General features: G+C 39.4%; 2 protein-coding genes across 13 annotated transcripts in view; both read left to right on the forward strand.

The window, feature by feature from the left end:
* SLC44A1 (solute carrier family 44 member 1) overlaps positions 1 to 14,452 on the forward strand; it is a 205,964-nt gene extending 191,512 nt beyond the window's left edge. Inside the window, exon 16 of the mRNA XM_077140868.1 lies at positions 13,585 to 14,452. Within this exon, the coding sequence (XP_076996983.1) occupies positions 13,585 to 13,599 (15 nt within the window). The 3' untranslated portion in view covers positions 13,600 to 14,452. The remainder of the gene's footprint in view (positions 1 to 13,584) is intronic.
* Positions 14,453 to 22,439: 7,987 nt separating this feature from the next.
* FSD1L (fibronectin type III and SPRY domain containing 1 like) overlaps positions 22,440 to 24,549 on the forward strand; it is a 135,109-nt gene continuing 132,999 nt past the window's right edge. For all 12 annotated transcript variants that reach the window (XM_077140957.1, XM_077140985.1, XM_077140925.1 and 9 more), the window contains exon 1: positions 22,440 to 22,598. In XM_077140957.1, coding sequence (XP_076997072.1) covers positions 22,584 to 22,598 — 15 coding nt within the window. In that variant the 5' untranslated portion in view covers positions 22,440 to 22,583. The remainder of the gene's footprint in view (positions 22,599 to 24,549) is intronic.

Raw genomic sequence — 24,549 nt, forward strand, 5'->3', positions numbered from 1 at the left:
AGAACATTCCGTTCCTGTGCTGTTAGATGCCCTTCAAACATTTGTGCAGAGCTCTCCTAGGTCTGCCTCCCCATTTGGGAGTCTTTGATCCGATGGTCTGCACCCTGCTGGCCCCACTAAGGACTGACAGGAAGAGAGAAAAGAAACCAATGGCTCTGTTTTACTTCTTTTTAGGCTCCCTAGGAAGGTGGGGGGTGGAGTGGTTAAAGCACTCAATTAAATACAATTTTGGGTCATCTGCAACTTTTATTATTTATGAATGTTGGCCTCCTATTGGGCATGGAAATTAAAGTTCCCACAGCTTTCTTTATTATTTGTCCTGGAGATATAAGTGCATGGTGGGGTATGGGGGAAGATTCAATGTCTCCTTTCCTTTCCCTGAGCATCGCACATCCCCACCTTTTTTTTTTTTTTTTTTTTTAATATATTGGTTTCTTTTCTTCCAAAGTAAGAGCATCTATAAAGATGCCAGAAAGATGAAGCTGATTCTGAGCCATTGCTGTGTTTGTCTAAATAGGATGGTCTAGATAGAATGATTATTGTGTTGCTTCAATATCCTTCTAGGTAAAGCACTGCAGGAGCCCATTCATAAAGACACTGACAGATGGTATGACCTTAGTGATTTGGGTACCTAAAGAGCATTCAGCAAATGTTGAACAAACTAACAAAGAAATATCAAGTTATCAAGAGTTTCAAAGGTTTAACCACATCATATTCTTTTTTAAAAAGCATATCTTAAGCCTTATTTTTCACGACAAAATAATACTTGGAAATGATTCATCTGGTTTTTGAATACATGATCTGATAAATAAAATGCATTTGTATTTTACTGCTTAGGTGTGCTAGGATGGTGTACATTGCCTGCTGCCATTTGCTGAACCTACTAGTTAAAAGCTTCTGTGCTAAGGGCTTTATATCTTTATCTCTTTAAATCCTTGTAAGGGCTATGAAAGGCAGAGCTGTGGTCTGCAATTTAAAGGTGAGAACGTTAATGGCTGAAGCAGCTTACTAGAGGTCAGAGAGCCTCTAACAAGTTACTAGCAACTGTTAGAGCCACAGTCATCACCAGAGTCAGATGCTAGGGGATTCCGTGAGAACCCATGCTCAGGGCTCCTACAACCCAAAAAGAGGGCAATAAGACTTGTAATTGAGTCTTGCATTAGGTTCTCAATATTCCAAGAATCTTCTTTTAATTCCTTTGGCACATAGATACATTGACATTATTTCCTAGCCATACATAGGACCTAAGTCTTCCCAAAACTTTGGATCCCTAATTGCAATACAAATGATGCCAGACACACACAAATCTTTCTCTAGGTGCCATTCCAGAGGAGAGGAAATACTGTCCTCAGGTTGGATTCTCCTTAACTGAGTGACAGTGATAAGGAAGCCCACAACCCAATTTTTCCCCAGTCAGAGCCAAGTAGTATGAAATTTACTCTCAAACTAAGAGGGTCTAAGCTGGTCCTAGTGTGCAGAGAGGGGCCCTCATGCTGGGAACTCCTTCCTGACATGAGGTCTTCTGCTCCTTCAATTCAGAAATTCTGTATCTAGAAATTAAGGACATGTTAATGGATTTTACTTTGAATCAGAATTTGTTCTTAATTATAAAATATTGCAATCAACCATCATGTCCAACAGTAAAGGATTGGGTCAGCAAATTAGGGTACACCTCAACCTGCCCTTCCAATAGTCTTTCCCATCTCAGTACAAGACACACTTTTAAATCAGTTGCTCAAGCTACACATATTCTTAAATTTTCCTCCCTGTCTTTCAAACTGTCATTCCAAGTCCTATCACCTTCCCAAATATAAAGGGAGTCATACCATAGATATATTAACTAAAGCAGACAATAGAAGGCATCCAGCCTAACAGTCAGTGTGTAATTATCAAGAAGATGTGGGTGCTTTTAAGATTTACTCACCACTGATGTAAAAGGAAGCACTTTGTTCAAATAGCCAGGGAAGTGGGTGGAGATGGCTCCATCAACATCTTAGAAGATGAAATTAAATTAACTGAGGACTTGGAGAAATATGGACAAGGAAGAATTAGAAAATGATAGTATACAGTGGTATACTTTAAACATATATACTGTACTATAAGGGTGACTTAAGAGATTCTTCAGTGTTAAATTTGACTAGACATAATCAGTTCTGCCCTTGGACCCTTAAGCACCAGGGCCCCTGAATTTGTCCTTCTCCCTTGGGGTCTTTTCCCACAGGGCAAGAATTCCACAGGGCTAAGGTGATGTGCCCACCCGAAGCCCACTCCCTCCACCAACACTGCACTCCAGGCACCCAGGACCCCAGAACCCCTAGCCCAAACAAAACCTGCGTGGGTCTCTTCCCCAGGTTCCTCTTAAGGGTACATCATGGCTATGATTGTGTCAGGTTGTGTGGATGGAGCTTGGACTTGGGGGCTGGAGTGTCCACAGATAAGCCCAAGAAGCCCCTCAAGGTATGTTCTGAAGCTGGACCTACCGACTGTCCCAACATCCAGCCCTGCTTAAGGTATGACTCTTTACATCTCACATCCAACGATTTCTCTCAGAGTCCTCTGCTTCAGTTCCTCATTGTCTCTTGTTTGGATTATTGCAATAATTCTGACTAGTCTGCCATCTTCCACTCTTGCCTCTCTGCCGCAATCTGTTCTCCAGCAGGGAAAAGCAAGAGTGTCCTGTGTCTAAAATAGAAATCAGATCATGTTGCTACCATGCAACTGAAAATGCAGTGCATACTCCTTGCCATGGCATGGAAGGCCTCCAGCTTCATCTGACCCAACCTTACCAAGGGCGAGCCACCCTGTTCTCACCCCTCATCCCCTGCAGGCACATCAGCCAACTTTCAGTTTCTAGAACCTAAAAGGATTCTACCTCAGGGCCTTCAAATCTGCTGCTCCTAGAACATTCTTTCTCCAATTTTTACATGCCAACTTCTCTGTCCTTCAAGTCCAAATTTTCTCTGCACCCTGAAACAGATCTTCTGCAGCCATCTTCAGTACCCCTATTATTTTCTCTCATGGTATCCTCTTCTTTTCCTTCATGGTGTTTCATCATCAGTTATGCTTATATATTTATTTTTCTTATCTATTTGTTTAATGCCTGTTTCCTCCATCAAATTGGAAGCTCCATGTTCAACAATGTATAGATCACGGCTTAGCTTACTGCTTAGTACATATTGTGATTAATCTATATAATTGAATAAGTACACCAATAAATTATATCAATAAAATTATGTGTGTTAGATGGTGTGCTAGTTTCTAGGGCTTCCACAACAAAATGGCACAAACTGGATGGCTTAGAACACAGAAATGTCTTCTCCTACACTTTGGGAGGAGAAGTCTGAAATCAAGGTGTCAGTAACCGTTCCTTACCTCTTCTGCTTCTGGTGGTTTCCAGCAGTCCTTGTCATTCCTTACCTTGAAGCTGCATCACTCCAATCTTTACCTCCATCTTCATATGGCATTCTTCCTTGTGTGTCTTCTGTGCGTCCCTGTGTCTCTGCATACAAATCCCCTTCTCTTTGATAAGATCATGGGTCATTGGATTTAGGGCTCACCCTAATCCAGGATGAGCTCATGTTAACATGATTTACATCTGCAAAAACCCTTTGTCCAAGTAAGGTCACATTCCCCGGTATGGGGTTTAGGACTTCAACATATCTGTTTGGGGCGGGCGGGACACAATTCAATCCAGTACAGGTGAGTATTACCGACATATAATGTTGTACATGATTCCATTTTAGATGAAAAAAAAAAAAAGCAAGCTATAGAGAGTATCGTTCCATTTTTGTTTTTTAAAATTTTGAATATATGCTACATATACATTTATATATAAATAAAACTGCAAGCAAATCTGCAAGATGTTAGAGTGGTCAACTGGGATGGGAAATTATGAGTGTATTTTATTTTTGCTTATCTTTTAAAATGTGAATTGTGTTTTCCCTTTATAACAAGAACACTTTTAAATTTTTATATCAACAAATATACTAAAATCTACCTGAGCCTAATTATACAGTAAACTACCATTGGGTGGAAGCTGCCCAGGCATCATGTATTGAGGAAATGCTGAGGTATGATAAGGCACATTATGATATTTTATGAATATCATGCAGCCATTAAAAATCATTGTGAAGAATGTAACAGCATGGAAAATGCCAATGCTATAATATTAACCAATAAAGGAAAAGAAAATGGGATGAGATAAAAATAATAAAAATGATGTCATTTCCTAGCAGTGATTGAATTACAGTGATTTTTCACATGCCAAACTTCCTATAACTTCACTTTCTAATATTTTAGATTCTTATTTTTCAAGTAAATATGGGATTGAACAACTTATGCATGAATCACATATTATTGTATGCTAATATTTTGGTAAGAATATTTGAGTGCAATTTATCCTTCCTATATACATTTTTTCAAAATAAAATTTCATTCCTGGAATAATGCACTGCATCATTAATTCCACTAGGTGGCAATGTCACAGTTATTAAGCAGTATTCGCGACTTTGCTGGGGTTACTCAAAGCTTTGCATTATTCCTAAAATGTTATTTTAAAATGGTTTGATTTTTTATTTACACTGACATTTGCATTCCTTTTAAGTCACAAGAATGTAAGACATTATATAGTTCTCACTTTAACATTATAAGTTAAATCTCTTGACTGGGAGAATGTGAAGATCTCTGCCCACGCATTTTTAGTTCCCCATCATTCCTTTGCTTCCTCCATCTCTTTCCACTTTCAAAAATAATAATCAGATTATAACAACTAATATTTCTTGAACCTATTTTGTGAGTGAGTTGTTGTGCTATGGCTTTATATACATTATCTCATTTACTGTTGCAGAATAATTGTATTCTTCCCATTTTAAAATTGAGGAAACAGAGGCTAAAGGAAGATTGGGTAATTTGTCCAAAGTTATACGGTTATTTTCTGCCAGGACCTGAATTCAAGTCCAGTCTCTTTGAACAAATTATCAAATGGGTAAATTGGTAGATAAGCAAATAAATAAGTACCTAAATAAAATAGGTAGATAGATGATAGTTGGATAAAGTAAATCAACTGAAGAAATCATTTTGCTTATTGTAGAGAATAAAACAAATACCAGATACAAGAAAAAAGTTAACAATAAAACCAAAAGTAGGCAACTATGAGAAAAATAGACATTTTCATAACCCAAAGATAACAACAGTCAATCCTTTGGCACATTTTCTTCAATTATATATGTATATATGTAAGTACTATGTAAATATGTATGTATGTATCTATCTATCCATATAATTCAAGTAATATTAAATGTAAGATTATGTTTAAATGAAATATATATTAAATAATCTGGGAAATATGAAAATTTCTCCATGTCATTACAATTTTCTTGAAAGTATAAATCTAATAGATTTATGACATTCTTTCATTTGAATGTTTTATATTTTATTTAACCATCCTCCTATTTTTTGAATTTAGTAGTTTCCTCCCAAAATTGGGGATTATTAATAATGCCACAATGATTATCTTTGGATAGAAATCTTTGTCTAAATCTCTGCCCATTTTTTTAAAGATACATTCCTAGAACTTGGAAGACTTATTGAGAAAAATGAATGAACTTTTATAAGGCTTTTGTTATGTTATAATTTTAAACTGAGTATTAAATAACACATTTTCATCTAAAACATGTACCAGATATTTCCAGAAAAGATTGAGAAAATTGATCTTGCATTCTTTAACTAACTACTTTTATGATTTTTTGTGTCTTTCCTACCAAACTTTTATGTATTTACACATATATAGACCTATAACATTTATTCACATATTATACTCCTTTTCATAGAATTGGTAATAAAGTGCACATGCATACAGAAAATTTAATATACTTCCCTGGTCATTTAACATTATATAAAATAGTGTCTAACTATGTATATATATAAGCATTTTCCATGTTATTAAATATTCTTCAAAATATGATTTTATTAACAGTGTTATGTTCTCTTATACGAATGTTTTATTATTAAGCTTTTAGATTATCATCTGCTTATCCTGGAGATATCATTGCCACATAAAAAATAGTAATTATTTATTACTAGATAAAAAAAGTGAAGGTACTTCTTAAAGAAGATTGATGCATATTTCCAAATTGCCCTCCAGGAAGAATCTACAGTTTACATTTGTACTAAGATCTACGGATGTCCCATTTTCCCACATGTTATCATTCTTACTCACTTTTAATAGCCTTAAAGGCAAAATACGATAGTCCTTTATTGTTTTCATTTGCATTTCTTTATTAGTGAATTGAACAATTTTCATTTGTATTTCCCCTTTTGTAAATTCTCTATTCATGTCCTTTGCCAGTTTTGCTATTAAGATGTTAGTGCTTTTCTTACCGTTGAACAAAACATTTTTATATATTAGCATTTTTTCAATCATATTTGTGGCAAATATGTTTCCTTCTTTGTAACTTTGCCTTTTAATTGTATTAGTAATTTTTTGTCTGTAAATTATTTAACTTTTGATGATATACAAGTTATTGATCATTTCTTTTGTGTTATCTTCTATTTTTTGTTCAGAAGAACTTCGTTAACCCCCCATCAGTAAAATACTTGCCTATATTTTCTATTTTTCTTTTTTAAATTGAGATATAATTTTTTCTCTTTGTTTTTTTTGTTTGTGTTTTATTTTTAATTGAGATATCATTTGCATTCTATTTTTCAGGTGTTTTTTCTGTCATCATTTTATATTTACTAATAACTAGGAACTATTTTATTATATAGTATGGAATAAGACCCATATTGACTATTAAACAAATTTCTGCCAAATCATTTATTAAGTTATTTATCCTTTCCTCCATTGATTTGTGAAGATGTTTGGTCAGACACAGTAGTCTCTTAACATTCCAAGAAGTATAGTAGTTCAGAATTTGGATACTGTAGTCAGTAAAATTGAGTTTGAGTCCTGGCTCTACTATGGATTTGGTGAGTTAACTTGGGCAAGTAACTTAGCCCACCTCATCCTCAATTTTCCCATCTATAAAAGAGGGATTGTAGGGAGAACTGCATTATGTGCTGCACGTAGAGCAGTTAGCATGGGGTGTGTCACCTAGGAACATTCAGTACAGTACATATTAGCTACTATGATATACCACTGTATGCAATACAAATGATAGATGACTATATGATCAAAACATAAACAAAACGCATCGTCATCCATATAACCAGTGTTAGCTTCACTCCCTCACAGCGACTTCCATATTTACAAACGTAAATATTTACAAAATATTCAACATATTTACAAAAAGTTCGGATGCAAAACCAGGTTATCTCAAAGGTTGGAGGGATTTATGGGGATTTTTCTGTATTACTTCACAGAGTAATATGGAGTTTGCTGCCTTGTTCTTCTTTGTATTAAAGTGTTGGTTGGTGAGGATGTGATACAACCAAGACTTTCATATACTGCTGGTCAAAATGTAAAATGGTACAACCATGTTGGAAAATATTTTGACAGTTTCTTAAAAAGATAAGCATATACTGCCCATATGATCCCATAACCCTGCTCATAAGAATTTATCCAAGGAATGAAGGCATATGTCCATACAAAGCTTTGTAAGTGAACGCTCACAGCAGCTTTGTTTGTTGTAGACAAAACTGGAAACTGAAAGCAATCCAAATAGCAATCAAACACAGGAATGGATAAACAAATGGTAATATAGCCATGTAGTTGAATACTACTCAACATATAAAAGAATGAAATATCAGTATACCAAATAACATAGATCAATCCCAAAATAATTATGTTGAATTAAAGAAGCCAGAAAAAAAGAGCACACACTGTATGAATCCATTTACGTAAACCTATATAAATATAAACTCATCTGTAATGGCAGAAAGTACATCAGTGGTAACTTGAGGATGGAGGAGGTAAAGAGAGCTAAACGGAAGGAATGACAAAGGGGTGAGATGAAACTTACCTGTGTAAACCTATGTCAAACCTTAACAGATTTTATACTTTAAATAGGTGTAGTTTATTGCATGTCAGTATACCTCAAAAAAGCTGTCAATAAAAGGTCTCAGCAATTTTAATTAGGAGGCTATTACTTCTACAAATTAAGTTGGAAAAATATTTTTAAGTAACTATTCTTTCTATGCAGAACTTTGATATTAACTCAATTCTGTTCAAATTTTTCAGTCTCTTAGTGTATATATCCTAATTGTGGTTCTTATCAGGTAGTACTCAATCATTTCTTAAGATTTTTCATAGATAGTTTTCCTTTTTCTTTTTAAATCGAGACAAAATTCACGTATCATAAAATTCATCACTTTAGCAGGTACAGTTTCATGGTTTTTAGTCGACCCACAGAGCTATGCATTCATGACCTCTAATTTCAGAACATTTTCATTCCTCCATAAAGAAATCCCATTCTTTTTAGCAATCAGTGCTTATTCACCTGTCTCAACACATGCCAACCAAAACTACTTTATTTCTTTTTGGATTTGCTTATTCTGGCCATTTCATGTAAATGGAATCATACAATATGTGGCCTTTTTGTCTGGTTTCTTTCATTTAGTGTAATGTTTTTAAGGTTCAACCAGGTTATAGCCTATACCGGTAGTTCATTCCTTTTATGCCTGAATAATAATCCATTCCATGACTATACTGTATTTTTTTATCCATTCATCAGTTGATGGGCATTTAGATTATGTCCTCCTTTTGACTATTATGAATAATGCTACTATGAACATTTGTGCACAAATTTTTGTGTAGACATGGTTTCTATTCTCTTGGTTATGTTCCTAGGAGTGGAATCACCAAGTTACATAGTAGCTCTCTGCTTAACTGTTGGAGGAATGGCCAAACTGTTTTGCAATGCATCTGCACCATTTTATAATCTGGTCAGGAATGTATGTAGGTTTAAATTGTTCTACTCTTCATCAACATGTGCTATTTTTCCATCTTTTTTTTTATCATAGCCATCCTATTGGGTGTGAAATGGTATCTCATTGTGTTTTTTATTTGCATTTCCCTAATTACTAATAATGTTAAGCATCTTTTTATGTATTTATTGGTCAATAGGGTGGCTATCTTCTTTGGAAAAATGTCTATTCGAGTCGTTTGCCAATTTTTAAAAAAATTGGGTTGTTTACTTTTTTGTTGTTGAGTTCTTTATATATTCTGGATACTAGATCCGTATCGAATATATAACACTAGCAAATATATTCTACTATTCTGTGGGCTATTTTTTCACTTTCTTAATGTAGTGCTTTAAAGCACAATTTTTTTTTTAAATTAAAGAAGTTGTGGGGCTATGGAACAATCATGCACAAAATACAGGATTCCCATGTACCACCCTATTTTAACACATTACATTGGTGTGGTACATTTGTTGCAATTGATGAAAACATTTTTATTATTGTACTCTTATATTTAGGCCTTTTTTTTCCATTTTGAGTTATTTCGTATATAGCATGAGTTAGGATAACAAATTCATACCATAGCAAAATTGCTTATGGATATCAGTTGTCTCATCACCGTTTGTTGAAAGACTGTTCCCCATTGAATGGTCTTGGAACCCTTTTTGAAAATTAATTGACTGAAAATGTATGGATTTATTTCTATACTCACAAAACTATTCTATCGACCTATATGTTTGTATTTATCGTGGTACAATGCAGCCTTGATTATTGTAGCTTTGTGATAAGTTTTCAAATTGGGAGGGTGATTCCTCCAACTTTGTTTTTATTTCAAGATTGTGTTGGCTATTCTGAATCTCTTATATTTCCATATGAATTTTACGTTCAGCTTGTCGATTTCTGCCAAAAACCCACCTGAGATTTTGAAGGGGATTTTGTAAAATCTGTAGATTGGTTTGGGGACTATTGCCATCTTAACAGTATTAATTCATTTACAGTTAATGTGATTACTGATAAGGTAAAATTTAGGTCTGCCATATTGCTGTTTCTTTTCCATGTATTTTACATCTTTTGTGTTCCTCTGTCCCAACATTACTGCCTTATTCTTGTGTTAAATAGATATTTTCTAGTGTAACATTTTATTCCCTTTTTGTTTCTTTGACTGTATTTGTTAGTTATTTTCTTAAGGATTATAATTAACTTCTTAAATATATAACAATCTAGGTCAGTACATACAACTAAATTTCAATAGTATACAAAAACTTTGCTCCTGTCTGGCTCTATTCCTTCTCTCCCCCTCTGTGCTATTATTGCTGTGCATATGCATCTGTATATATTGTGTGCCCATTAACATAGATTTATAATTATTGCTTTGTGCAGTGTCTTATAAATCATATAGGAGAAAAAAGTGCCATAAGCAAAATAAATACATTTATAGTGACATATGTATCTCTGTAGTTACCTGTTCCTGTCCTGTAGTTCTTCATGTGGGTTCAAGTTACAGCTCTGTTTTAGCTTTCACTCCCTTGCTTGCACAGCCCCATGGTTAGCCAGAGGTGAGAGTTTAGGGCCTTCTCAGTTCTTTCCTGAACATTTACAAACAAGACCTGAGCATGCACACAGCCCTACATGTGCATGTGGACTTCTACATCACCAGCAATGGGTCACAACTTTTCAAAGCCCACTAGAGAGATCTCATTCTCCAGTCCCTTAAAGTTTTTGGTTAGTCTAAAACTGTTTATTTCAACTGTTATCATCACTGCAGGCAACCACAATGCTAAAAGTCACCTCTGGTAGTTTTCAACCAAAGTTCCCAGGGAAAAGGCTCTTCACACTGGGTAAACTCTGGATCAGGTCAAATAAAGACAGCCTTGCAAGTGGGGTCTTCTGGGGAACCACCAGAGAGGTCGAGTAATGATAATTTTCTGGGAATGGAGACTTTAAGGAGCACCAATGCTGTTCTTCCCTCTCCAGTGGCTGCCTGGTCACTTGGTTAGATGCTATAATGAAAGGGGTTCTGAACTTCCTTCTAGTCCAGCCATACAGGAAAAGACAAGAGAGTATCAGAAAGAATGAAGATCCATTGTCAACTTGGAGACCAAAAAGGCCAATAAAACCTTGCCTCTTAATTGGCTCTATGAACCTAAAAGGATGGCTAGACTTGCTGTGACTGAAGCAGAGAAAAGTCATTAGCAGCTTGAAGGGCAGTTGATGCTGCCATGAATTCCATAAAGGACCCTCTAATACTCCTGGTCTGAGAAGGAATAATCAGCAGGTATCTTATTGAGGTACTTTCCATAGGTGGTTGTGAAAGCTCATTTTAGCACTGTGTATTTGTGCCAAATATAATATTTAAGAAGTCCCCATATGAGCTAATGTGTAGAGGAGTCTTTCATATTGTATAGGAAGCAACACTTGCTTGGATCAGCTAATTAGATATAACCTTAGACTTGAAGTTTGAGAAGGGCGTTTTGACCTCCCAAGGGATCTGACACAAAAGGAAAATTCAGGAAGCACTGGAATGAATGTTCTAATAACTCCTTGAGATGATATAGATTATGCTGTGAGCTTTTTCTTGTTCAAGGACAGTAGGAAAGATAGAGCATCAAAGTGTTCTATAAAATCTTATTCAATCAGCCAAAATATTTTCTTTTGGAAGGTTACATTTGGCCTTTTAAAAAACCTTTTTAAATTTACAAAAGCTAAATGTAATGTGATATCCTGGATGAGATCCTGGAGCAGAAAAAGGACATTAGGGGAAATTAATGAATAAAGTACGGAGTTTCATTAATAGAAATGTGCCAGTGTTGGTGCATTAGTTGTGACAAATGTTCCATAGTTACGTGAGATGCTAACAGTAGCAGGAACTAAATGCATTTAATAGGAATTCTCTGTATTATCTCAGCAACTTTTCTGTAAATCTAAAACTAGTCTAAAATAAAAAGCTTATTTAAGTTTTAAAAATCAGAGGAAAGAAATTTGATCTCAATCTAAGACAAGCTGCAACTTTGGCATGAGCCTAGCATTAGGCCATGTAACTGTAACTATGCATCAACCAGTATCAGATTCAGTCTAATCATAGGTCCTCTTATTTTCAGGGGTGGGGGAAAATTTATGGAAGTTGAAACTCCAAGTCAAATATGTAAAATCATAATACATGTAACTGATAAGAGAGCAAAGTCCAGATAAGGTATTGTGGAGAAGAGGAGGCCATTGTAACTTCTTGAATAGGGGTCCAATGTAGTAAACACCATGATTTAAGGATTTATTCTTTCAGCGGTTTGCAAAATTGATTGAATTTAGGGAGAAATCTAGCAGGTGTATCTGCAAAGAGGCAACATGATACTAATATCTCAGGACCACAACCCCCAAATGAAACTTATGACAAGGGTTTCAAGCAATGTTGGTTAATCTTGGTGTCCCATGCAACGTGCTCTAGGCAACTGGGATCAAGAATAGCCCATTTTGGAGATGAGCGTAACAGGCAATCTTAGTCCCATGCCATTAGATATTTGAGTCATGGAATCACTATACATCCCTTGCTCTGAATTCAAACTCTCCTGGCATCCTGTGGTCAGGACTTTATCGTGTCACCTTTGCTTCTTTTGCAGCAGCCCAGTGCTTGTTTGATAATCATGCCGAGTCAATATTTCTTTTAATTCCCCCCACCTCCGTCTCAATAGGGTTTAAAAACTTTATATTTGGAAATGATTTCAAACAGAAAAGCTGCAAGAATAAGAATGGCACATGTAACACCATTGACTCTTGTTAAACCTATTAAATATTTTGCCTTATTTGATCTATCATTTGTGTGTGCTCTAGATAGACAGGTAAGTAGGCAAATCAACCAATAGAGTGACACATAGATAGATGATGGATATGGATACAGATGGAGCTATAAATATGAATGTATTTATACCTAATAATTTTGAACCATTTTAGAATAATTTGCATATGCCATGTTCCTTTAGTCCTAAATCCTTTGATGTGTGTTTCCTAAGAAAAAGGACATTCTTTTACAGAACTACAGTATAGTTATCAACTTAAGGACATTTGCTCAAACACTGTTTCTTGAATGGAACTGATCTCCAAGAACACCCTGAGCTGTCACACTGTCCACAGAGGCACAGGAGTGAAACATTCAAAATTCCATTCGACTTTCAGGTTTGGGTCTTTGAGAGACTCATAAAATCAGACATTGCAGACTAGCTTTGAATTTTGTTCATTATGGGGTTGCTTGACTCTGTTGTTCAGCTGTTCTAAAAACTTTTTTTGTCAAAGAATAATCTAATATTTCTTACTCTGTGTCAGGTACTGTTCTAAGCACTTTATATTTATTAACACATTTAATCCTCATGACAACCTTATAGGAACGCATCATATTATCTTCATTTTATGCGTGGGAAAATGTAGGCACAGAGAATAAATACCTTGCCTGTGAATATACAGCTGATAAGGATACAGAATTAGGATTTGAACTCAGGCTCTCAGATATCATTTTTACTTGTCAATCTGCATGTGTGCATGTAAGCTTGTGTGTGTGTGTGTGTCTGAGTATTTGGCTTTACATTTCATAGTGTGTTCTCTAAAGATGACCACATGCTATTTCTTGCTATTGATTCTTCTCACTGTTTCATAGTCCCCTGGGAGACAAGGATTCATTTCCTTGATGTGTTTATTTTTCAGCTGAAGAAAAGGTGACTGGTCTCAGGAGCCCAGAAGAATGGACTTAGAGGAGGCTGTGTACACTAGTTCTCCTACTCACCAGCTGTTGGGTCTGTGAATGAGGAGCAGGATCTTATTACTTCAATGGAAACCCAACAAGGTTCCCAACCACCAACAGCCAAGTGGACTTGGAACAGTGGGGCTGCTAATAGATGGTTCATCCGAAGCATTTGATACAAGTCTGTCCTGCAGGAGGTCTTCACATTTAGTGCCACATTCTTATCCAGCCTTGGGTATGTTTACAGGATGCCTCTGCTTCTCACTCTAGAGCTGACCTGAAGGCTGGATCCACAGAGGAATTCTGTCCTTCCAGGCAGGGTCTGTGCTGCTGGACTCTGCTATTTATAGAGTTGATGTGGGTTAATAATTCCTATTTATTGAGTGCCTTTTGTATGGAAAGCATTATGGTGGGTATTTGACATATATTCGGTCCTCACAATGATCCTGGAAGGTTGCACCTGTTGTCTCCATTTTGCCCATGAGGAAATGGGATGTGCCGTAAGGCCCCACCCACAGTTGCCAGAGTTCGGACTCAAATCTAATTCCCAGACTCCTCTATTCTAACATGATGCTTTGTTTATTATTGCTCCAGAGATAATTACTCCGTCATGCCATCAGTGGGATTACTTCATCTTATTTATGGGGGTGGGGAAGGCAGCATGTGTATACATGGAGAAGGACTGAGAGGGAGGATCAGGGAGTCTTTAGAGGCACAGAAGAATCACTGAATAATTTTCCAATAAAAATAGCACTGTTCTTTCAGATCAGAGTTTAGTGAACCATGGCATGTCAGTCAAATCTGGCCCCCAGCCTATTTTGTAAATAAAGTTTTATTAGAATACAGAAGCCTGTTCCCATTCCCTTATCTATATTGTCTACAACTGCTTTCTCTCTCCAAAGGCAGAGTGGCCTAGTTGCAACGGAGACCATGTAATTGATCTGCAAAAGCTAAAATATTGACTTTCTGGCCCTTTCCAAAAACAATTTGCTGACCCTATTTTAGATGACTTGGGAAGAGGATTGACAGTTTTCATTAAGCTCGATATATTATTTTTTCAATTTGGCTGAAAAAAACTATTTAAAGATTTATAATGCTAAGATAATCATTGTGTTCTGAATGTGGTGGTTGGGGGTAGAAAGGGGTGGTTGTAAGGATGGAAAGAAGAAAGGGAAAGAGCAGGGAGTGAAGGGTACAGTTCCCAGCCTTTGAGTCTCACCCCCAGACTCATCCCACACAAGTCCTTCCTGTTCCTCCTGCCAAATCAAGTTTCTTAAAATAGCTCTTTGTTTATAAACTCATAAGTACCTTCCCACTTAGGACATGCTCAAATCGCAACATGCTGGCCTGGAATTCAGAGACCATAGCATCTAACTCCTACAACTCTTCTCTTTCCTCTCTCTTAATTATGAGGAAGTCATAGTTTGAGTTATTTCAAAGCCAAATTATTTGTCTTTGATTTGCTTTTATTTAAGCAGAAAAGTACTCATGCAATACTTGTAGGGTGTTGTTGTGTTTGACATCAGGAAGCCAGGTGGACCTTTCATATGTTACATCACTTTACCCAAGGAGATAGGTGTAAACAAAGGAACATTTTATAAATGTATTAGTTACTTTTCCCATGGTAGATATCACATAATTTTATTTAAAAAAATAATCCTAACTAAAGGTGTTTTTTTTAAAATTGTAATTTCATAAGCTTTCTGCCAAGTTGCTATGTATTTTTCGTAAAGATCATTTTTAATGGCTGCAGAATGTTTCACTGTCTTTATGTCCCAAAGTTTTCCTAATACTTTCCCAGTTGTTAGACATCAAAGGTTGTCCTTTCCACCCACTTCAACTCTGTTCTAGTTTGCTAGCTGCTAGAATGCAATACACCAGAGACGGATTGGTTTTTAATAAAAGGGGATTTATTTTGTTAGTTCTTCAGAGGAAAGGCAGCTAACTTTCATCTGAGGTTCTTTCTTACGTGGGAAGGCTCAGGGTAATCTCTGCTGGCCTTCTCTCCAGGCCTCTGGGTTCCAACAACTTTCCCCAGGGTGATTCGTTTCTGCAACTCCAAAGGCCTGGGCTGAGCTGCGAGTGCTGAGATGAGGTATACTAAGCTGCTTGGGCTGTGCTACGTTGCGCTCTCTCATTTAAGCACCAGCCAATTAAGTCAAACATCATTCATTGCAGCAGGCATGCCTCCTAGCCAACTGCAGATGTTATCAGCAACAGATGAGGTTCACATACCATTGGCTCATGTCCACAGCAACAGAACTAGGTGCCTTCACCTGGCCAAGCTGACAACTGAATCTAACTACCACAAACTCCTACTGAAAACCTCCATTCCCTAGATTTTGTCTTTTCATTGCTTTCCACCTTTGCTCAGGCTGTCTCCTTGGCTTAGAAAGGATCCTGTCTTCCCTTCTTGTCTCTTATCTTAAGTTCCACCCTTAGGATCTCAAATCATATCATCATTCCCCTCAAACTGCCATGTCATGAAAGAGTCCAGATTGACCTTCAGAATGAGGGGTGAATTTCAAGAGGTTTGTTTTTCCCAGAAGTGCTGATGTAGTACCATCCCAGCCTCACACAGCAATGGCATTGCAATACTACAGGGCTGGCAGACACCATTATTTCTTGGTGTCCCACTCTGGAGAAAGGTTTATTTTAGAAAAGAATAACAGGTGGCGCATTATCCTAAGTGCTTTACATAATGTAAATCATTTGTCCTCATGACAATCCTACCCATAGCTACTGCTAATACTCCTGTCTTGCAAATGAGAAAATTGAGGTGCACAGAGGTTAGGGAATCACCCCAGGCCACACAACTGGTAAGTGGTAGAGCTGGGATATGAATTCAGACAGTCTGGCACCAGAGTCTGGCTGCGTAACCAATGAAATGGAATTGCAGTCGATCCGCAGTAGCTCTTTTACACCCCAGTCTCAATCTGGCCCATATCATTTTCATGAGGAGGAAATCCAGAGTATTTGTAATAATAAATGCTGAGTATTGTTCTTACTGGAACAGTGAGTCTGTTCCCCTGTGTTAGAGAGTGCTGGCTGGGCGCCAGCATCCTTCCCCAAGGAGGAGACTGACAGGCAGATAAACTTCCTTTGTCCATGGTTATCCTCAGCAAGAGATGTCCAAATTCAAGGCAGGGTGGGATGAAAACGCCTGTGTCTTCCAAATCTCTTATTCATCTCAATGTCCCCAGGTTTTAGCATAAAGCAGGCTGTCACGCATGGAGAAGCTACTGTGACACAGAAACATAATGGCTCAAGTTTAACTGCCTTCTGCGTCCTGCCTCCCTCTGGAAGAGGCAGCCTCTTGCAATGGACCACACAGAAGTGGAGGTAGGGGAGGAGATAGAGGGAGCAAAGCTGTTAGAAAGGGAATGAACACTTATTGGATTGGTTTACAGTGATGGAACCTCAGGTTCAGGAAGATGTTAAAAGTCGTCTCTGCTCTGATACCTCTGCTAAGTGAATATCCAGCCCCTACTTGGGCAGCTATACTGACGGAGCTCTCACTACCTTCGAATACAATCCATTCTAGCTCTGTATGGCTCTGTGATAAAATTGGACTTTGTGTCGGAGTGGAAATTTGCTGGAGTAGCTTCCAGCAGGGGAGTCTAATTCCACCTGTCGGTTGCCAGATAACAGCTCAGGTCCCCCTTCCATTGACCTCAAGTTGAGTTCTACTTAACAGCCCTAGAGAGAGAATGAAGTCAGGGATCTTATCCTCCCTGAAGTTTTTCTCTCCAGTCTAAATACAGGTACTTCAAATGTGTCTCTTCTCACCCTTTGCTTATCTAGTTCATGTTCACTGACCACTCCCTGCTTTGCTTTGATCTGTCCATGAATGGAGCTCCACTCGCATCAGAGGACAGCACCCTTTTCCCCTATGTGACTGTTTACAAGGAGTTCTTTGGACCAGAGATTAGTTTTCTGAATTCCAATGGGCTCCAGGTCTTTGAGGGGAGTTTTGTTTTTAGTCAGAAAGCAGGAAAAAGAGCATTAGATAGATTTCTATGATCGGGAAGAGAAAAATGATAATAGCTAACATCAAGTACTTATTGCATGCCAGACACTGCACTAAACACAACATAAATTATCTCATTTAATCCTCTCAGCAACCCTGATATGTGGGATTATTATGATCTCTATTTCACAGCTGGGGAAACTGAGGCTTAGAGAGGTTCAAGGTGTTCCAGGGCTGGGGGCTTAGGCTAAGGCTCAGGCCATATATTAATAGGGAGCAATGAGTGAAGATATGGGGCGTTAACAAAAGGCAGCATCTGGCTAGTGATTATACTTCAGAATGGCCAGGTATAACACTCAAAAGGGAGTTACAGGACTTCTAAGATTCCAAAGACCATTAAGGGAAAAAAAAAAGCACATAAGAGGGTGTTCCAACTCAGTTCTTGGAGGGGTTGGGCTGGGGAAGGCTGAAGACCAAAGAATACACGGGGCACAGAGTTAGACAAGACCAAAGAATACATGGGGCATGGAGTTAGTTAATTAAAACTTACGAACAGGAGAGGATTCTTCCCACTGGTGGCTGCTTGGGAGATGAAGTCAGCACTCCGCAAAGGGCAGGGAGTGCCAGGGGGTGTGACAACAGAGTTTCAGCAGGGTCTTATGACACGGGGGTTTGGAGATTGGTTATCAGCTGTGATCAGGGGAGAGGAGTTCCAAAGCCTTGTTTACGATACCATCTGTACATTCTTTCTGATGACCTTCAATGTCTGTTCCGGTCATGTAGGCAGCTACTTGCAATGTCCTGCTCTCAATATGGAGGAGAATCCCAGGCCCTGGATCCCCAAAGCAGGCACAGAAGGACATAATGCTAGGGAAGTTATGGGAGGAATAGAACAGCTACCACGTGCGAAATGCGTACTAAGCCAGACATTTTACATACGTTATCTCCTTTAACGCTCACAACAACCCTGAGAGGAAATTATTGGTATCACTATTGCTGTGTTACCAAAAAGGAAATTGAAGTTTGCAGAGTTAAGTGCTCCTTAAAGTTTATGCAGCTAGTACAACCTTTGTCTTAAGTCTAATCCTTCTAGCTCAAGTCCCAGAGGATCAGGATTTAAATTCAGACTGCTGACTCCACACCAGTGACCCTATTCTGACTCCCAAAGGGCAACACTGTTGGCCACACTTGAAGGAAGGAACTTGCTTTCTCAAGGATTCCAGAATGTAAAAGGCAGCTCAGACCAGGCAAACTCAGCAAGGACAGGGAAACCTGATTCTGGACAGTTTCATCAACCTCCTATCAGCAGAGCCAACCCTGAGGCTATTCTAACAGGGTTTCCTCAGAAAAGGGTTCCAGGAGGCCCAGAAATGTCTACTAAATAAAAATCTGTGGCTAGCTCTGCTACCTCAGAATCAGAAACATCATCTGTTTTTATACCTTTGTAGTTTTTTTTTTTTAAACTGTTTTCCCTTAGTTCAATGGTTCTCAAACTTCAGTGTGCACCTGAATCCCCTGGAGAACTTGTTAAAAATCACAGATGACTGAACCCTATCCCCAGAGTTTCTGATTCAGTAGGTCTGGGGATGAGGCCTGAGAATCTGCACTGCTAACAAGTTCCCAGGTTATGTTGAGTCAGCCGGGCCAGGGACCACATTTGAGAACATCTGCTTTAGTGTCTTAGTAAAGCTCCTCTTGAAAATTTCCAAGGGAACCTGGCTGTGAAAGGGCAAGTACAGAAACTACGGGCCAGAAGGACCGAGCAGGGGCAGAGGGTGGGAAGACTTAAGTGCCCCGTTGGCGAGTGATTCGGGGGAGAACCGACGCCACAGACAGAAGCGTCTAGCTGCTCCTGATGGGAAAGAGGGACTGTCCAGAGGCCAGGGTGAGCTGGGCAGGGGAGCCAGACTGGCCAGAGACCGAGATCTGGTGAGGACAGAAGTCAGATGGGGTAGAACTGTGGTCAAAAGCTGCAGGCTCCTGGTTGGACTGCAGGGAAAGAACTTGGAGAGCATGGAGGCAAGGTGCCAGGAGAGAGCTGCTGGGTGCGTCTTTAGGATCACATTTCAGCTATGACTCTATGGCTCCAAAACCTTCTTTCTGCCTCCTGCTCTCCTTGTGTCTGTTAGTATCCAGGAGTTATCTTTTTTTTCTCATATTTTTTATTGTTAAATATAACATATATACAAAGAAAAGAAAGTAAAAGCAATGATTTTCAAAGTACACTTCAACAAGTAGTTACAGAACAGATTTCAGAGTTTGTTATGGGTTACCATTCCAGTTTTCAGACTGAACTTAATTTAAAATGCAATTCTTTTTTTTCTAATTAAAGAAAACAAACACTACATTTAGAACCACCAAAAATGGATATCTTAGCTTAACCATAGGCATATTTAAATAAAGTATCCATATAATCATTGTATAACCTGTGTTTGCGCAGTAAACTTTATTAACCAATTTAAAATTAAGACAAGGAAAAAATCTAGAAATTCAGATAGCAAAGTTCTTAAATTCTAAGTATTAAACACTAACTTACATACCATTTGATCAGCTGTCAAAACTGAATGTTCTCAAAATATCAAGTAGAAAGTTCTTACAAATATCTGCATTGTTATGGTAATGACCTATGTTGCTAAATATTTTCCTGATACAAATATTTTTACAATTAACATATGAAAATCCTAACCACCTTAAATGGATATCTTAGATAGCTTATCCATAGGCATATTTTAAAAAACTATCTAAGTAATCATCATAAAGCCTGTTTGTAAGATGTTTCATAAACCAATTTAAAATTAAAGTAATAAAGGAAAAAAAATCTATAGCTATAGATATCAGAGTTTCTTAAATTCTAAATATTAAACACTATCTTACATACCACTTGATTAACTATGTCAACTGTTGGACACAGGAGTTATCTTTTTGACAGTTATATGGTTGAAGTGCCTGCAGCAAAAGAATTGGGGACAGTGCCACATGCTCTTTCCTCCAGCAATGGGTCTCACTGTGACAGGGCTGGAAAGCTCGTAGTCAAATGGTTTGACCTCTGAAGGTCTCTATACTCTCATTCTCAGCTGCACTGCTCTGTCACAGGGGAACTGATGCAGTCGCAGTGCAGAGGAAAGTCTTCTCAGCCTTCCTGGCTGCAGCGGTGGGCTTATGGCTGGGGCAATGCACTGAACTCACTGGTGCTCACAGGGGAGGTTTGGATTGGGGGCTCCCTTCCCTTCACCCCAAGAGAGGCAGCATCTCTCTGCAGGACCACAGGCCCTTCCTCTTTTCAGCTGGCAAAAGCAAAATTGTGTGCACAGGCCCTTCCTGGACCCTTGTCTTCCAAGCAAGCGCACCCTACTCAGCCTGAGCCAAACTCATTTTCCCTTTTATGTCCTTCATCCTGTTACTTATACCTGCCCAGCTAAAAAGGGATTTGAGTGTATACTGTGTGGCAGGCCCTGTACTGGCATACAGAAAAAGTGTCTGCCCTCAAGGAAATAGCAGTATAGTTGGGGAGATCCATGCATACAGACATTACAGATTGTAGGTAAAATGCTGTTTCTCAAACATGGTGTTCATTCCCTGCTTAGGGCTTTTGTACTTGCTGTTCCTTCTGTCTGGAATGTTCTTCCCATAGGTCTTTGAATATAGATCTCTCCCTCACCTCACTCCCAGAGAGGCCTTTCTTGATCTTTCTATAAAAATTGAACCCTCCCAATACTCAATCTCTCTACCCCAACTAATTCTCCTTTATAGCACCTCTAAGGACCACACATTATGTATTGCATATTTTACATTGGTTTTCCTTACTAGATTGTAAGTTCGGTAAGGGCAAGGCCTTGTCACTACTGAATTCTCAGTTCCTATCATGAGGTACATGATAGGCTCTCAAAAGATATTTCCCTTTTATTCATGGACTATAAGTGATTGCTCAGTTGAACTTCTATGAGCCTCTCTAGGATCATCCAGATGGAGGATGAGGCTCTTCTGCTGGGAAGTAACTTTTTCAGTTTGCCTTCCTAAGCTTTCTGTCTGCAGTGCCCTCTCAGCCCAGACTGAACAGGATCTAAGTAACCCTCAACCCCCAAAACAAAACGACTATAGTATACTGGGCAATGACTATGTACTGGGACTTCAAATACCTTATATAATTCAAACAACAACTCTGCAGAGTCAGTATTATTTCTCTTATTTTACAGAAGATGGAATTAGGCTCAGGAAAAATGACTTGGTCAAAATCACAAGTAGCAAGGAGCCCAGGCGGCTCTCTGGAGGTCTACCAGAACCCACGGCCCCTATTAGTTCCTTACCCACATTTCCATCACTCTCCCCCAAGCCCCACGGCCCTCTCCCACGTCTCCGCTACCTCCTCATTTCATTTATAGGGGAGGATGATGGTTATTCGTTTCCCTCTTCCTGGGCAGCAGGGTCTGGTCTAGCCTCTCGGCCCCGGTGCGGAGGTGCCTCAGACGCCTGCGGTGTGTGGCAAGGGAAGCGCTCCAGGCCCAGAGCCCCTCTCCTCCCCGTAGGCTCTGCGGCTGCTCGCCAATGGCCCATTCCAAGGCCTGCATCATAAGCACGCGCTGCAGGAAAAAGGCTGGAGGGAGAACGAGCTCCAGAAGATCCCGCGGGAGAACATGCAGCGGGAGAACATGCAGCGAGCGAACACTCCCACCTCTCCATCGCCCCCGACGCAGCACCTGTCCCGCCCGCCCGGCGGCAGCGCGCAGGCGCGGAGCCCAGCTAGCGCCCCCCCACCCCCCACCCCCTGCGCGCCGCCCTTTCACCCTGGCAACCGCGGCGCGACCACGGCGCGCGCACGGGCTGGGCGCGGACGGGGCGGGGCCGGGCGGCGCCGGTGCGGGCGAGGGCGGCGGCTGAGCTGGAGAGCGGCGGCCGCGCCTAGCGGTCTCGGGGTGACTGGGTCCCTGATCTCCGTCCGCCTCCTCACACCGTTCCTCGGCGCGGTATCGGGCCCAGCGGGTTCAGCTCCTCGCCATGGACTCCCAGAAAGTAAGGGGAGAGAGGTCACGGGCTGCTGAGGCCGGCCGGGTCCGGGGAGAGTGGGCGGGGCGGGTGGGCGCGCGGGGCCAGGCGGGGCGCGGGCCTGGCGGGCCAGCGGCTTGGCCCAGGCGGCGCTCAGTGACCCCTGCAGGCCTCTCTGACCTGCACTTTGTTCCGGGTCCTGGCTTCCGAGAACAAATGGGGGTCTGTCCCCCATTTTAATCGGTCAGTTTGTGCAACGCTTCTAGGCCCCCCTTGAGCCCCATAAAAGCTGGTGAGGCATTTTCTGTCCTCGGAAAGGAGGAAACCCAGGCTCAACCTTATTGGGGTCTCCCTGCTGACCCCGAAGCCGGTGTTCCCCCCCGACCACTTCTCCTCTCGTGGTGCACAAGACATGCTTTTTGGTCCGGGCTGAATCTCTTTTGTACCAGCCCCTCGCCTCCCGTCCGGTGATATGCTGGTAAGCAGGTCTTAGTAGGCTGGTTGAATTGAGGGAAAAGATTTATAGTTGCCAGGGCAGCGATCCCACCTTGTTTGGCCAGTTGGTTTTGTTAGGCACTGTTACCTAGTGCTCGTTGTGGAGTGTCTACTTTCCCAGCAAGTTAAGAAAGGGTATTCAGATCTTGCCTTTTCAGTTAAGAATTATAGGGGACATAGTGAAAGTCTTAAATACAGCTAAAAGTGAGTTATTAATATTCAGTTATCCCTGTGTAGTAATCAAACCACCCTTTTCTCTTTGTTAGAGAATAGGCGAATGCAATTAAAGGGCAGTTTAGGAAGGAAAAACAAGGGTTATTAATAATGTAGCAGGCTTAAAAAAAATAGAGAAGAAAAACAAAGGCATATTCACAAAGCATTCTTTCTATTATTAGATAGAAAGCCTTGGAAAGACTTGCAAGAACAGTTTTTTTCTTTAATTTTGACTGAATTCATCCTGAGGCGCACAGGGAGCATGTAAGAATAGTGTAGGTAATGTATTAAGTGTTGGCTATTACAGTATTTAGCAAAAGTTGGAATTTTTTTTGTCAGCGGATTCATTTCATTGTATGCATTTATCTTGAAACTCAATTGGGTATAAACTCAGTGTTTATTTTCATGACTCTTAGTGAGGCATTTAAAAAATTACGTTTTATGTGTTTTGAATATGTACACGTTTAAAACATCACTACCCAAATTTTTAAAACATCACTACCCAAATTTGTAAAGTATTTCGCAGCTTACTTATCTTTTTAGATAAAAGTCACATGATTCCTGAATGTACATCAGGTAAGGTCAGATGGAAGAGCAAAAACTTGGAGTCCAGACACTTGGGTTCCAGGGCCCTGTTTACTGGCTTAGTGATCTTGGACAGATCACTTTACTGATTCATCTGTTTCCTCATGTGTGCAATGGAAGAATATTTTATGGGGTTATTGTAAAAATCAAATGAAATAATTCATTATGAAAACAGTGTTTCAAAGTTTGTAAAGAGCAAATACTAAAATAATCTGTATTGTAATATAAGAAAAAACTGTTTTCATTTGGGTCATCTTGTTTTGTAGGGCATGAATTATCTCCCAGGCTAAGGAGGAATCAAGAGTTAGAGGTTGTGACTCCTGCAAGGTCATGCCACTAGTTATTAGACTAAGATTTGAACCTACTTAGTGTCATTGCAAATGCTGTATTTGAGTGCCATATGCCATTTCCGTCCAGATAGCAAAGAATTAGCAGTTCTTTCTACTGGTACTAACGTATCTTATTTGTGTTAACATCAAGAATCAACTTTTCAATATTAGAAAATTTGTTAAATTGTATTGGTGGCATCAAATAATCTTTTCTAATGGAAAAATACATTGTTTTATAGCTTAATATGATTTAATGCTCAGAATCAGTTTAGTGCTCTGAATTTGAGCTTCCTTATTGGATATGAATTTGGAAAGAATTGATTACATGCCCCAAGTCATAATGAACTAAACTGGGT

Source organism: Tamandua tetradactyla, chromosome 2 (assembly GCF_023851605.1).
Source record: "Tamandua tetradactyla isolate mTamTet1 chromosome 2, mTamTet1.pri, whole genome shotgun sequence".
Lineage (NCBI taxonomy): Eukaryota > Metazoa > Chordata > Mammalia > Pilosa > Myrmecophagidae > Tamandua > Tamandua tetradactyla.